Below are 13,766 nucleotides of genomic sequence, written 5' to 3' on the forward strand. Positions count from 1 at the left end.
GCAGGAAGGCCACCTTTGGCCTGGCTAGTACAGTGGAATGACTATGCGTTTGATGGCTCCTTACCTGCTGAAGCCCCCATAGCCCCTGCGGCCTCCCTCATACAGCTCAGGATCGAAGCCATTCCCCTGTGAGGGCCCGACGCAGGTCTTGCTCCAGCTGCTGCCGCGCTCCAGGGCATCCAGCTTCTTCGTTATGGCTGTAGGATTCTGGCAGTAGTCACAGCCTTTGGCGCAGGCGGGGGGTGCATCCCCAAAGTACTTAGCAATGGCAGCATGGCGGCACCTAGAACAGGCAGTGAGTGCCGAGGGGCTGAGGGGCTGAAGTGGCTAGTGTTGGCTCATCCTGTCTCCAAGCACCGAGTCACTCACTATCCAGCACCACACTCCATATCTTTCCAAAGCCTTTTTTGGTTTATTTTATGTGTAATAGGAACCGTAGTGCCCGAGGTCAGGAGAGTGTCAGCTCACCGGAACTTGTTATGGATGGTTGTGAGCCACCATGAGGTGCTGAGAAGTGAACCCAGGGGCCTCTGGGAATACAGTATACGCTCTCAACCTCTGACCATCTCCCCAGTCTCTGTCCTGTACCCTTTTATCCACAGGGCTTGGGAAGCATCATCTGGTGCTGCCCATTGCAGAGCCGGGGCCAGGGAGGTGAAGCAGTTTCCCTACAGGCCTGTAACGCACTGGGTGGCTGGGATTCAGGACATGAACCTCAGTCTGTTTGGTTACCTGTAAACTCTAGGGCCCTGCTCTTCCCTCTGCCCAGGGACCAGGAATGCCCTGGAGAGTCAGGCTCTGCCACCAAGGCAACATCAGGTAGGCATTTTACCGTGAATGCCACAGCCTCTCTACTGCTGTGGGACACTGCTACAGTGGAGCACGACGGTGCTCCATCAGGCTGTGAGCACTGATGAGATGTTCTACAAATGTTCCTCACCGTGGGAAAGGAGGAGAGGACAGGAGAGCCCCAGCCTGTCTTTAGTACTTGTTATTTAGAGACAGGGTCTCACTCTGTAGCCAGGGCTGGCCCAGAGCTTACTGAGTACTCGTCACAGTGGACTGGGATGGCCTCTGCAACCACGCCTAGTCTTTTTTTGTTTGTTTGTTTTTTTTTTTTAAAGATTTATTTATTATATGTAAGTACACTGTAGCTGTCTTCAGACACTCCAGAAGAGGGCGCCAGATCTCGTTACGGATGGTTGTGAGCCACCATGTGGTTGCTGGGATTTGAACTCTGGACCTTTGGAAGAGCAGTCGGGTGCTCTTACCCACTGAGCCATCTCACCAGCCCTTTTTGTTTGTTTTTAAGATAGGGTCTCACTACAGCTCAGGGTGGCCTTGAACTCATGTCATGAGCTTCCTGCTTCAGATTCCTGAGTTCTGGGTCTGTAGGCATGAGCTCCCACAAACAGTTTTCACAGGTACCTTGATCTTCCCTGAGGGAATTAGGCTTCCCCTGGCACCCACCATGAGCTTTTTGCCCTAGGCTGAAGGCTGTACCTAGCATAGCTCCTGGAGCAGATGATTTTCAACCTGTGGGTCTCAAGCCCTCTGGTGCTTGAAAGACCGTTCATAGGGTTTACCTAAGACTATTCACCAAAAAACATATTTATATTACAATTCATAACTAGCAAAATTACAGTAATAAAGAAGTAACAAAAATGATGTTACGGTTGGGGGTCACCACAGCATGAGGAAGGCTGAGAGTCACTGTGCTAGAGGCACAGCAATGCTGAGAGCGGCCATCATGCCTAGTCACTTGTGAGCCCACTCAGCCAGGGAGATCCAGCTTCACTCGAGCCTCCCTCTCACCCTCTAACTCCAGATGTTCCCCTGCAGATAACCACTCCCTACCCAAGCTGGTGGCAGGAAGCCCACCTGGTGCAGGAGGCCAGTCTCTTTTCGGATCCCCAGGCTGAGGCCCTGGGAGAGGCCACTGTTCTATCAGGGTCCTTACAGTCATTTCTAGTGCCAGAAATGTGGTGCAGGGTTGGGAACCAGAAGAGACAGCAAAGGCAGGGCAGTTTGAGTGCCCAGGCTTAAGATTAGCCGGCACTAACAGCTTTGGAACAGAGGGTTTTCTTAGTCTGAACACTGCTTGCGGATCTGACCCCACACAGCAGGCTATTGTAACGAAAGCAAATTGCAATGCAACCTTCTAAAGAAGTAGGGTCCCTCCAGCAAAGTGAAGAACAGCCCTAAAACTGCATAGAAGTGGCAGGAAGACAGCTGAGACAGCCACTGGGGGGCGCTCTTACAGCCAGCTCCCACTAACACTGAATATATACGACAAACGTTCCCTCTGCCTGTACAGTGGTGGCCTGTCCTGTCTCTGAGAAGCTTTGGCATCTAGGCACTGTGACCATATGGTTGTCTACACCCTGCCCCCAAGCTCTGGCTCACTGGGGTTTTGTGCTCAGATTCAAAGGGCTCCATTGACTGCAGAGCTGAGGTCAGTTCTCCCTCTGCAGCCTGGTCTGCTGGTGGCAAGACCGACAAATGTTAATGGGCCAACAGAGCCAGGAGCATGCAGACAGCTGAGCAGGATGAGACCAGCAGTGACCTTTCTCTTAGAAGGACCCAAAGCCCCTCACTAAAACAAGCAGACTACTTTTCTTTCTTTCTTTTTCTTTCTTATTTATTTTTTGTTTTTTTTTCGAGACAGGGTCTCTCTGTGTAGCCGTGGCTGTCCTGGAACTCACTCTGTAGACCAGGCTAGCCTCGAACTCAGAAATTTACCTGCCTCTGCCTCCCAAGTGCTGAGATTAAAGGTGTGCGCCACCATGCCCGGCTCGGACTACTTTTAAAGCATCTAGGATCCTCATCTTCCCCGCAGATGCCCCTGGTACTGATGGCAGAATACCACACCAGAGGGCTGCTTGAAAGCTTGCTGACTTGCTTGGGGGGTCCTGTAGCCCGGTTTTCTTTCTGGCAGAGGGCAGAGAGAGCAGCCAGAGTGTGGCCCAAGAGACAGACCAGGGTGGTCAGGGACACAAGCCAAAAAAGCCATCCAGAGGGTGCTGGGGCACCCAAGAGGGAGTCACTCCACCCTCTTCCTCCAACAACCTCAGACGGAGCCCCCTGGGGTTATTTCCACAGGGAACCACAGCCAAGCACTTCTGTCATTAGCCCAACCCCAGCCCTCCGCCTACAGCCTGGCCCACAGGCAGGAGGAGGGCAGAACAGGAGGAAGAATAAGAGAGGGAACCATCTGGGATCCAGAGAGCAGAGTGGACCGACCTCCTAGGCAGGGAAAGGCACAGGGCGCGGAGGGCGAGTCAAGCTCAGGGGAGGGCTCCCTGGGTTCCTCCCCACAACTGTAATTTGACACCTAGATCTCCAGGACAACCAACAACAAAAAAGATGAAGCGATGAGGCCCTGAAGCTGGACAGCAGCTGGCTGTCAGCAACCTGGAGCTAGCACCAGGAGGTGCCCGAGTGAGAAGCAGGCGCCTGTCAGGCAGGAAAGTGGCAGTGCTGGTGAAGAAGTCAAAGGTGGTGGCCAAAGGACTTCCAGGAGGTACAGAGGCTCTGTACTGGGACACCTCTTCGTGGCCCCCCCCATCTGAGCTCCCAGGTAAGAGACACTGTCTAGAGGTGACAGGATCGGGAAAGGAGGGCAGCCAGGGTCTCGTATCTCTGGCGAGGAGTCACAGCTTAGCATGAGCTCGGAGAGGAACGTCTTGGGGGATATATTAGGCCACTCTCCTATGGGGATTTTGTCACCTCCTCTGTGTGCACACCTGAGTGCTCTTCCCCTGGGACCTGGTACTAGAGAAGGGGGATGTACTGCTACTCGGTGTGTGGCATAGGGGCTGGGGGGCTGCTGGACACATCCATTTAAACCTTTTCTATCCAGTGAGTTTAGGATATGGCCCCTAATCTTGCTGAGCCTCCATTTCCACAAGGATTAGGGCTGAGCCCTCCCTGGTTCTCAAGAAGGCTCAGGACAAGGTGTGCCCAGCCTGCTGAATGGCCTCTGGCCCCAGGAGCTGGTAGACCCGGCAGCAGAACTGCCTACTTGGGTGCTGGACAAGAGCAGCAGCTTTCCTGTCCTTTGGAGTTCTGACCTGCTCACCGCTGTGTGCTTTCGGCTCAGGATCATCCTAGGGAGGAGTCTCCGCACCCACTTAGATTACCAGGACCCCCTGTTCCTCCTTTGGCAATGATCTCTGAAAACTGAGCCAAGGATATGCACCCTGATTCAAACCCCAGGTTTGGAAAGGAGTTTGTGACTACATGAATGAGTTTGGAAAAGACCCCGGATGGTTGCCCCCAGACAGCTTTTCTCTTCAGTCCTTGTGCAGGACAAGCACAACCTTCTTGGGCAAGGCCTCACGAGAGGAGGCTGCTAAGCCCTTCTGCCTCCTGTCCTCACACTGGGGTTCAAGTCCCCGTGAGACGTCCCTTCCAAAGCAAACACGCTGTTATCCAGTAAAAAAGAAAAACATCATTCAGTTTTGGAAACCAAGGGGGAGGGCCGAGTGTCTTTGGCTCAGCAGAGGGGGTGCACTCTGGTTTGTGTGGGACTGGGAAGCTAACGCCTGTGGTAATACTAACAACTATGCAACAGAGGGACTGCACTGCAGCTGAGCTGCATCTGGGACACACAGGCTCCAGCAGTCCCTGAGCTCAGAGGGAGGCCCAGCCTCTATGGCTGCAGGAGAGGAGCTCACTTAGTTTCTATTGGCCACCAGAGCAGGAAGTCCTCTCCATTGTCTAGAAAACTTGGGGGCCAGGGAAGCAGAACCACCAAGGCTTCAAGCACCCACTTCAAACTGGAGTCCCAGCACAGACGGAGTCGCTCAAACACTCAGCAGGGTACACAGTGGGCATCTCTACCCTGCTGGTCAGGCTCTGACCTCTCAGGTCTCTCACATCTGTTGGTCTCATTCGAGATGCTCCTCAACGGACAAAAGGGGCCGAGAGCCCCCATGACTCTTATCAGGCACAGACACGCTGCCTGCCCTCATCCGTGTGGGGAGCTGGAGTTGGACGATCAAGTAGACGAGGAGGAAGTAGAGAAACTGTGGGGCCAAGCTTCTGCTGTCTGGCCTACAGGACACTTACTGTATAGCAAGAACCTCCGTGTCACATGCCACACCCAGGAACACCAATCAGTCCCCCAGCTCGGCCAGTTTCCTCCTGTTGTGCTAGCTCTCTGACCACTGCCTGTGGAGCATCCACAGAAGGTTCCAAATATTCGGCACAAGCAGCCTGGGCACCAGTGGGCTTCAGTGGCAGCCAAGCCTGTTCCCCCTCCTGGACCAGAGAAAGCTACCATTTGCTCTACCGAACACAGCATTAAGAGAGACTCTAGTTCCCCCAGGTTTGGGGCATAAAGTATGGTTTAGAAGTAATTGGACGAACCTGGGACTGATCGCCTTGGAAACACAAAATTACCAGTAGCTTTGCTTGGCTTCACCCAAACCTAGGGTGTATCCAGTCAATGGGGCCCAGCTCCAGGGCTCCCTCTCCCCCTGACCACGGCTGGGGAACAAGGTTATATTGGGCACCGAGTGTCTGTTGGCTCTGCTTTAAATAGCCCACTGGGAAGATGCCTGGAGACCTGCTGGAATGTGCCTCTTTCCTCTTTGGAGAACAAGACCCCTTTGCTCCCCCCTCTGAGATGTGCTTGTTATGTTGGGTCAGAGCTTAAAATAACAAAACATCAACTGCCAAGCAAAGAGGGTTCCTCTTCAGCCCTTTGAGGGCAGAGAGCCATACTCTGCAGCCCTGCTTCTGCTGGTAACACAGACAAGACCTAACGCCCCAGGTCACATCCCAAGGCTTGCATAGGTGGCCACGTCCCACCTAGCTTCCAGTGGGGATGACTACAGAAGCCCTGGGCACAAAGTTATGAGGCTTCCCACAATAGGTGGTCCACGTTCTTACAGAGAAGAGCTCAGGTGCACAGGGCACAAGTCTGCAGTTCTTCAACTCCACAAGCCATACAGAATGCAGAGAGGAGTGGGGAAAGGCACAAGGGAAAACACGAGAGAAGCTGGGAGTAACTCTGACCAACAAAGCCTGACTGCCCTGCACAGCAGGCCCAGCCCCAGCCTACTGCCTTCTTCCTGCTCTGGGAATTAACACTGCTAGACCTTTCAGCTAGACCTAGGGTCCCAACCCCACCAACCCTGACAGAGCTGGTGCCTCTTTTCCCCCTAACCACCGTTTCTCTTTAGGTCTTAGGGTGTGGCACACAAGTGAGAAAGCTCTCCTGACCACCAACTCCTGCCTGCTTCTGCTTTTAAGGAGTGTCTCCATTGGGCTCGTGAGGCAATGTGGGCACAGTGCCAGTCAGACTGAACAAGCCAGACCAAACATAGATGAAGAGGGAGGGTAAGAAACAACAGCCCTGGTTCTGAACCTTATGCACACTATTTCTGGGGGGCAGGGATGTTACAGAGGTCCCAGGGTAGGTGGGCGAATACATCACTGTCCTTTTGCAAGCATGTTCCAACTGGCTAGAGGCAGCAGCTCCTTTGTTCTCACCAGAAGGAACGCGGTCTTAGGTTCATAACAGCAGGACACACAGATCTGTGCCTTTAGTGACAACACATGCAGTTCTCATAAAGCCTGGTGTGCCCCACTCTGGTGGTGATGAACTGATAAAAACCGATGCCCCAGTCCCACAAGAGGCAGGCGGTATTGACTGTGCTCAGCCCATGGGCTTCCAAATAGCTACAGCCTGGTTCTTGCACAAAGTCAGGCAGGCCTCTATCAAGAGTATATGGGCAACAGGAGGGGCACTGGCTAGGCCCATCCTTGTCTTTCCTGGCACTTGTCAGGCCCCACCCAGAGAGAGTTCCTGGAGCCAGGCCCCTCCCTAGGGCTTCTCCTCTCCACTAGAGCAGAGATAAAGAGCCTATCCATGCACAGGAGGGGGAGGGGTTGAGACAGCAGGATCGTGGCAGTTCTACAAGGGCAGATGAAGTTAGAGGGTACCACATGACTGGAGTGTAGCTCCACGGCACAGTATTTGCCTGGTTTAAGAAAGGTCCCGGAGTCTATTCCCCAGTAGCACGAAAAGGAAAACTAAACACACAACAAACTCTGAGAAAGCACCATGTGCTTTACAGAAAGGAAGTCCAAATGTTTGGCAGCTGTGGTCCAGTTCCTGAAGAACTGTTAGGGAAGAAGGGCAGCAGCCGGGGCCAACGCGACTAAGGAGATGTGGAGGAGTTTCGAAAGGGCCTGGCCTTCTACACTGGGCAGCTACAGGCAGCCAGGCAGGCTGCACAGGCAGAGTGCACACGTGTAGGATGACCCGATCACATGACCTTCAGGGCAGTTTTAGACCAGCTATGTGCCAGGCAGGAGTAATGGGAGTAGCCAGTGTCACACATCACAGCAGAAGGAACCACCTGCCTGGTTGAGCCCAAGGCCAAGGTGGCAATCATCGAAGACTGGTCACCTGTCCCCAACCCTCAGGAAGAACCAGTTTGGACGCACTGGCACAAGGTTGTCCCTGTTCTCACTCACAGGACAGATGTAAGGGTAGGAGGCACACGTTCAAAGCAAACTCTGCCGAGAACTTTGCCTAGGCTCTCTCCAGGAGCCCGGGACCGTCACCACTCTGCACACAGGTCTTTTCTGGTTACAACTGAACAGGTCCAGGCCAGGGGGGGAAGAGTCGGTTGAGCCAGTCCTAGAACTTCCGCTCCCATCTGGATAAATGAGGCCTCCGGGGATACCGCGTGGTCCCTTCTTGCTGACATGACAGTAATATGAGTAGAGACACTGGCCTGGGAGGAGAAGGGGGGGTTTCTTGGGGACTCAGCTTCATATTATTCAAGCCACAACCCCTCACTCTACAGCTGATTCCAGCCAGAGTCCTCATGAACCTGTTCTTGGAGTCGGATTCTCCTCCTACACAGAATCCTAAGACCTGTCTCGTTCCCCTGAGGGCATCTAGGGGAGGCGGGCCAGGAAGCTGTGTCAGCTGAGGCACCCCAGCAAAACCTGGTGCTGCTGTCTCAAGACAAAGGAATGCAACAGGATAATCTGACCATCTGATGGTCAGAACCTTCACCAACTGCAACCTTACCTGACAGCCCCTTCTTAGAGGCTCTCTCCAGCTCACAATTATCACAAGGTTTCCTTGCCTGGGGTAGCTCCAGCCAGGTGTGGGCTGAGGGCTACCACTGAGCAGACTTCCATGACTCCCTGTCTCCCTCTGCCTTGGATGCACCCGTGGTACAGGGCTGAAACAGACAAACCTGTTCTGCAGGCTATGATGGGAGAGGTTGTTCACTGGAGCTACCTCCCAGCCAGCGAGCAGGGACTCTAGGCTTCTCACTGTCTCTGTTGTTACAGACCGGCAGGAGCCCTACCACCATGGCAGCCACAGACTTTGTGGGGGAGATTCGCTCTGTGGGAGAGAGGCTGCTGCTGAAACTGCAACAACTCCCCCAGGCGGAGCCCGTGGAGCTCGTGGCCTTCTCCATCATCGTTCTTTTCACAGGCAAGTGGGGCATCTGTCCTGACCCTCAGCTCTGTCCCTTAGTGTCCCAATACCTGGGAGACCAACCATGGTGCCAGCTGGAAGGCTGGCGAGTCTCCTTCAAAGAAGTAGGAAAAGCAGTGTCCCAGAGGAAGCTAAGGGATTTGCCACATCCTCTGACACTGCCTAAGTTGCTAGGCAGTGCTGGGGACTGGAAACCACCAGGTGTCAGCCATGAACTGAAAGGAGTCAAAAGGAGTCACGAGGTAGTGGAGTGAGACAACAGGCCTCTCAGCCTCTCCAGTCCTTCAGGGGTGGGGAGGAGGGAGGGTCTCCAGAAGGAGGGTGGCCATCACTTCTTTCCCTGGCCTTTCAGCTCTGGGCCTTTCTCTCCCTTCAGCTACTGTCCTGGTGCTGGGGCTGATAGCCTGCAGCTGCTGCTGTGCTCACTGCTGCTGCTCTGAGAGCAGACAGCAGAAGATCCCAGTGCGGCCCAGAAAACCCAGATGAGGGACAACAGCGAGCTGCCTGGAGAGAAGCTGGATAAGAGCCTTCCAGGCTGTAACCCAGGCTACTACCATGGCCACTTTACTCCTCCAGACAAAGGTCACCTGGCCCGAGTTGTGGCATTTCCCAGGTGACAGGACAGACATCTGGAGTCTTATCAAGGAAACAAGTGTGACTCCGGCTGCGGGGACACAGGGCTCTGTTGGAGCTGATGGTCTCACTCAGACCACCACCCGGGGCGTCTGCTAAGCTGACCCTTTTGAGGGTCCCGCACTTCACTAGGGAACAGCTCATGCTTGTCAGGAGCTGGCTCCTGGGGCTCTGCTGACCTATGCCAAAGAGAAGTAAGCTAGCGAGGGACTCTGTGCACTTTATCAGACTCCAGGCCTCCTGCTGAGGGGGAGGAACATGGCAGCATTCTGGTTGAAATTTGTCTGCTTATTTCCAAGTAAACACCTTTTGGTTATGTGTTTATGAGGTTTGGCTGGGCTCTGTGTATCGGAAGGGCAGTGCCAGAATTCCAGGGGCATGGCTGTTGACTGTTCTTTCCGGGCTACTGCTCTCTGTGTGACCATGAAAGCTGGAAAATCACACAGGAGGGACGCCACCAGGGCATCAAGGCCATGGCACAGAGGAGGGACACAGCGACATTCCTGCTTTGTATCCTCTCACTGCTGGCTTCCAGACCCCTGCTGTGTTGAGTGATGGAGGCTGTTGCCCCGGGACAGGTGGTAGGCCCAGGAATGCCTCTTAACATTTCCCGCTGTCCTAACTCTGTCTGTATACCTCACACTAGCAGCCTCAGGTTGAAGAAAGGTTAGGCTCTTAGTACTGTCTTTCACACCTGCCCCTTGATGTTTTGGTCCTGTTCCTATTTGTGTGCTGTCTGGACTCGGCTCACACACCCTCAGCTGACACCTGCCAGCTTCGTGACCCAATCCTCTTAAGCTAGGTTTCCTTCTGGTGAGATGATTAATCGTGGCACTTGCTTCCTGGGATATCCAGCAAGACAGCCCAAGTCTAACAGTGCCGGGCACACTCTAGAACTCCATAATCATGAACTGTGGTCACCTGCCCTCCTAAGCAGGCCTGACCAGAGCACCAGGGCCCATTTTAAAGAACAGTGCTGCCAAGATGCTGTCATGCTGCCTCTCCCCCCAAACCCCCAGGCAGGTTACTTTCTTCCAGATACACAGCTACAAAACTCAATGTGGAGGAGGGGGACAGACATGTGAGTCTCCATACATGTCAACAGGACCAGGACTGGGCTCTCTAGCCATCAAAGGCTCTAATTACTCACTTCTGACCCCTCAGTCTCTGCAGCACATGTTCTGTTTGCTTGGAGCAGAGCCCGCCTACCTTGAAGACAGGTCACAGATAGGGAAAGTCAGCCCCTGCCACCTCTAGCTGGCAGTCCAAGCCATACAGGCAGCCAGTTCTCACTGGCTGGTCTGACTATCTGCTGTCTACAGAGTTGGCTGACAGGTTTGGGTTCTTGGAGAACCAGACATAGTTTCCAAACAAAGACAAGAAATCTAAGACTCCACCTGTCTTTGGCTCCTAAAAACTGGGATTCAGAGTTGAACAAGCCCTTACTTTAATCCCAGCACTTGGAGGCAGACGCAGGTGGACTTATGTCAGCGCCAATTGGCCAGGGCTACATAAGACCTTTTCTCAAAAACAAACACACAGGTGTTGGGGATTTAGTTCAGTGGCAGAGTGCTCTGAAAAAACACAAACACAAACTACCACTGAATGATGATGGTAAAGAAACTAAAATTCATCACGCTGCTTTTAAACCCTCTCTGTGGTGCTGTGAATGAAGCCCTGAAGATTGTGAGAACTCTCGGCAAGTGGTCTTTCACTGAGCCGCATCCCCATTCATGAGGCCTACATTAGCCTCTCAAATGTTAGGATTACAGGAAATATGGCAGGTTGTCTTGAGTTTTGGCTTTGTTCCGATTGATTGATTGATTTTCCAGATAGGATTTCTGTGTATATAGCCCTAGCTGTCCCTGGCTGCCCCAAAACTCACTCCATAGACCAGGCTGGTCTCAGACTCAGAGATCTGCCTGCCTCTACCTCCTGAGTGCTGGGACTAAAGGTGTGTGCTACCACCAGCAACCCCCTGCTCTTTTTTCTTTTTTCTTTAAAGGGCCTGGAAACTATATTCATTACACTGGTGTTTCGCCTACATGTACATCTGTGTGAGGGTGTTGGATCCCTCGGGACTGAATTTACAGATAGTTGTCAAGTATCATGTAGGTGCTGGGAACTGAACCTGGGGCCTCTGGAAGAACAGTCAGTGCTCTTAACTGCTGAGCCATCTCTTCAGACCTTGTTGTTGTTTACACAATCTCACTAAGGAGCCCTGGATGGAACTTGAGAAGCAAAATCCCTTGGCACCTAACTCCTGGCTGTCCTCTGCCTCTGTGGTGCTGGGATTACAGACATTCTCCACAAGCCTACTCCTGTCTTGAGCATTTTGATACAGATACGTTCATTTAACTATCATGATGCTTCAGGCCTGTAGATGCCATTATTGCTCCATTGACTGACAGGGAAGTTGAGTCTGAGTGGCACGAGATAATTTGAGCAAGCTGAAAAGTGGCAAAGCCGGCCAGCCTGGCTCCAGTGCACCTGCTCATCACACCTAGGGCTCGAGGCCTCTGGGACACAAGACAGAAGATTCTGACTCCATTATCTCTATTAACCAACCCTACATTCAAACCCCCACACTCAAACTCTGCCCCAAGATTGCTTCTGTGTGAGTGGGTGAGATTCCAGCACCTGAGGACCAGTACTGGGTTCAACCAGGCATCAGAAGAAAGTCCCAGAAACAGGGGAGGGTACTGGAAACCCCAAATTCTTCACTCCCAGTACTGTTGGCTGGAGGTCCCTGGAAGCCCTCAGTTCAGGGGTAGCAGCCCAGTTCCTTCCAGACTCTTCTTTCAGCAGATTTCATTAGCATCATGAATAGCCTTCCTGTAGGGTGGCTAAGACTGAAGCCTCTCCTTTGCTAGAAAACATTCTAGTTCCCAGTCTAGCTGCAGAGCAGTGGGTACCATGGACCACCCTGGACATAGCACAAGAAGCCAGTTCTCTTGCACATTCCTGCCCTGTGCTAGGACAGCCCATCCTTTAAGATAACCAACAGCAGCCTGACAAATTCAGGGGTGGACAGACTTCACCTAACTGTAGAGGAGGCAGAGGTCTTCCACGGTAGGAAACAGAAACAGTTGCTGCTGACCTGGGCTGTCAGAAGATTGCTGGTGACCACAGAAGAGGCATACAACAGACTACATCAAACCTAGGGAAGGTCCTAACCGTCACTATCCTATGCCATTCAAGAGCCAGCCTCTTCAGTGCACAGTGGTCTCACCAGCTTCCCCATGGCCTGCCTTCTCATATAGCCTGTCTTAGCAGTGTCTGTTCTCAGTTCCTCAGAAGGATGAGATCTGCACATTTCATTGCCTGAATTTTATGCCTTATTGCAAAACCAAGAACCATGGCAGCAGCACTTAGCAGAGCAGACAAATTTTGTGAAATATTAACATTTTCAAAGCAATTTATAACAAAAACCATCATACTAACACAAATGAGTATTACAAATTTCATATCATAAAATATGTGCACAGATTAATTTTGTCCTAGAAATGTTCTCCTCTTCTTTGGCTGTCCCTACCTCGTTTCTTTTTTTTTTTTTTTTTTTTTTTTTTTTCAAGACAGGGTTTCTCTGTGTAGCCTTGGCTGTCCTGGAACTCACTTTGTAGACCAGGCTGGCCTCGAACTCAGAAATCCACCTGCCTCTGCCTCCCGAGTGCTGGGATTAAAGGCGTGCGCCACCACGCCCGGCTTCGTTTCTTTTTAAAATTTGTTTTTATATGTATCTTTGCCTACATTCATGTAAACATCTATTTCCTCACAGTTACTGAGACAATAGATCTACTTGGGTACAGCAGTTATTCAAAACTAGACAAGGGCTGGAGAGATGGCTCAGTGGATAAGAGCCATGACTGCTCTTTTGAAGGTTCCAGGTTCAATTCCCAGCACCCATAGGACAGCTCACAACTGTAACATTAGTTCCAAGGAATACAACATCCTCACAGACATACATGCAGGCAAAGCACCCATGCACATACAATAGAAATAGAGTATTAAAAATGCTAGACCAAGCAGCTCTCCTATGAATGACACATTTCTTTCCACAGACCTGATTTTGTTGCTATTGTTCTGACACAGGGTCTCAGTAGATATCTTTGGCTGACATGCCATTCACTCTGTAGACCAGGCTGGCCTCACACTCACAGACCTGCCTCTGCCTCTTGGATGCTGGAATTAAAGATATGTGCTACCACACCTAGCTCAGATTCATTTTGTATTTTTAATGATTTATTAATGTTTTATGTATGTGTATGAATGCTTGGTCCCTTCAGAGGCCAGACAAATGTGTTGGGTCTCCTGAGTAATTAAAGGAAGCTGTGGCCACCTGGTGTGAGTGCTGAGCTCTGAACCAGGGTCTTTTGAAAAGCAACAAGTGCCCCTAGCATTGAACTGTCCCTCCAGCCCATGTACCTCTGATGTGGGCACAGGTGCCTCTGTGGGTGGGCTAGTCCTTCTGAGGAGGGGCTGTTGTCCAGCTCTGCTCGAGCCTTTTTCTTGTAGTTTTGGTTTTATTAGAGCAAGAGTTTGAACACACCTGCAAAAGAAACTGAGTAGAAAATATCACCAGCCGGGCGTGGTGGCGCACGCCTTTAATCCCAGCACTCGGGAGGCAGAGGCAGGCGGATTTCTGAGTTCGAGGCCA

At 52.1% G+C, this 13,766-nt stretch overlaps 2 protein-coding genes across 4 annotated transcripts in view; one reads left to right on the top strand and one right to left on the bottom strand.

Annotated features, from left to right (window-relative positions):
* Recql5 (RecQ like helicase 5) overlaps positions 1-13,766 on the bottom strand; it is a 40,410-nt gene that overhangs the window by 4,373 nt on the left and 22,271 nt on the right. For both annotated transcript variants that reach the window (XM_021175418.1, XM_029483267.1), the window contains one exon: positions 65-283. In XM_021175418.1, the coding sequence (XP_021031077.1) occupies positions 65-283 (219 nt within the window). The remainder of the gene's footprint in view (positions 1-64; positions 284-13,766) is intronic.
* Smim5 (small integral membrane protein 5) lies at positions 3,242-10,596 on the top strand. 2 transcript variants are annotated; one of them, XM_029483269.1, is made up of 4 exons: positions 3,242-3,580; positions 6,192-6,348; positions 8,326-8,473; positions 8,853-10,596. In XM_029483269.1, the coding sequence occupies exons 3-4, from the start codon at positions 8,347-8,349 to the stop codon at positions 8,960-8,962; spliced, it is 237 nt and encodes a 78-aa protein (XP_029339129.1). In that variant the 5' UTR covers positions 3,242-3,580; positions 6,192-6,348; positions 8,326-8,346; the 3' UTR covers positions 8,963-10,596. The 2 variants fall into 2 exon arrangements, with proteins under 2 accessions (XP_029339129.1, XP_021031079.1); XM_021175420.2 differs by lacking the exon at positions 6,192-6,348 and having other exon boundaries at positions 8,853-9,436.

The sequence above is a fragment of the Mus caroli genome, chromosome 11, assembly GCF_900094665.2.
Source record: "Mus caroli chromosome 11, CAROLI_EIJ_v1.1, whole genome shotgun sequence".
NCBI classification, from domain to species: domain Eukaryota; kingdom Metazoa; phylum Chordata; class Mammalia; order Rodentia; family Muridae; genus Mus; species Mus caroli.

Coding starts and splice junctions, on each gene's coding strand:
- Smim5 (XM_029483269.1), top strand. CDS start 8,347: ATGGCAGCCACAGACTTTGTGGGGGAGATTCGCTCTGTGGGAGAGAGG. Junction 8,474..8,852: donor CATCATCGTTCTTTTCACAG/GCAAGTGGGGCA, acceptor CTCTCCCTTCAG/CTACTGTCCTGGTGCTGGGG.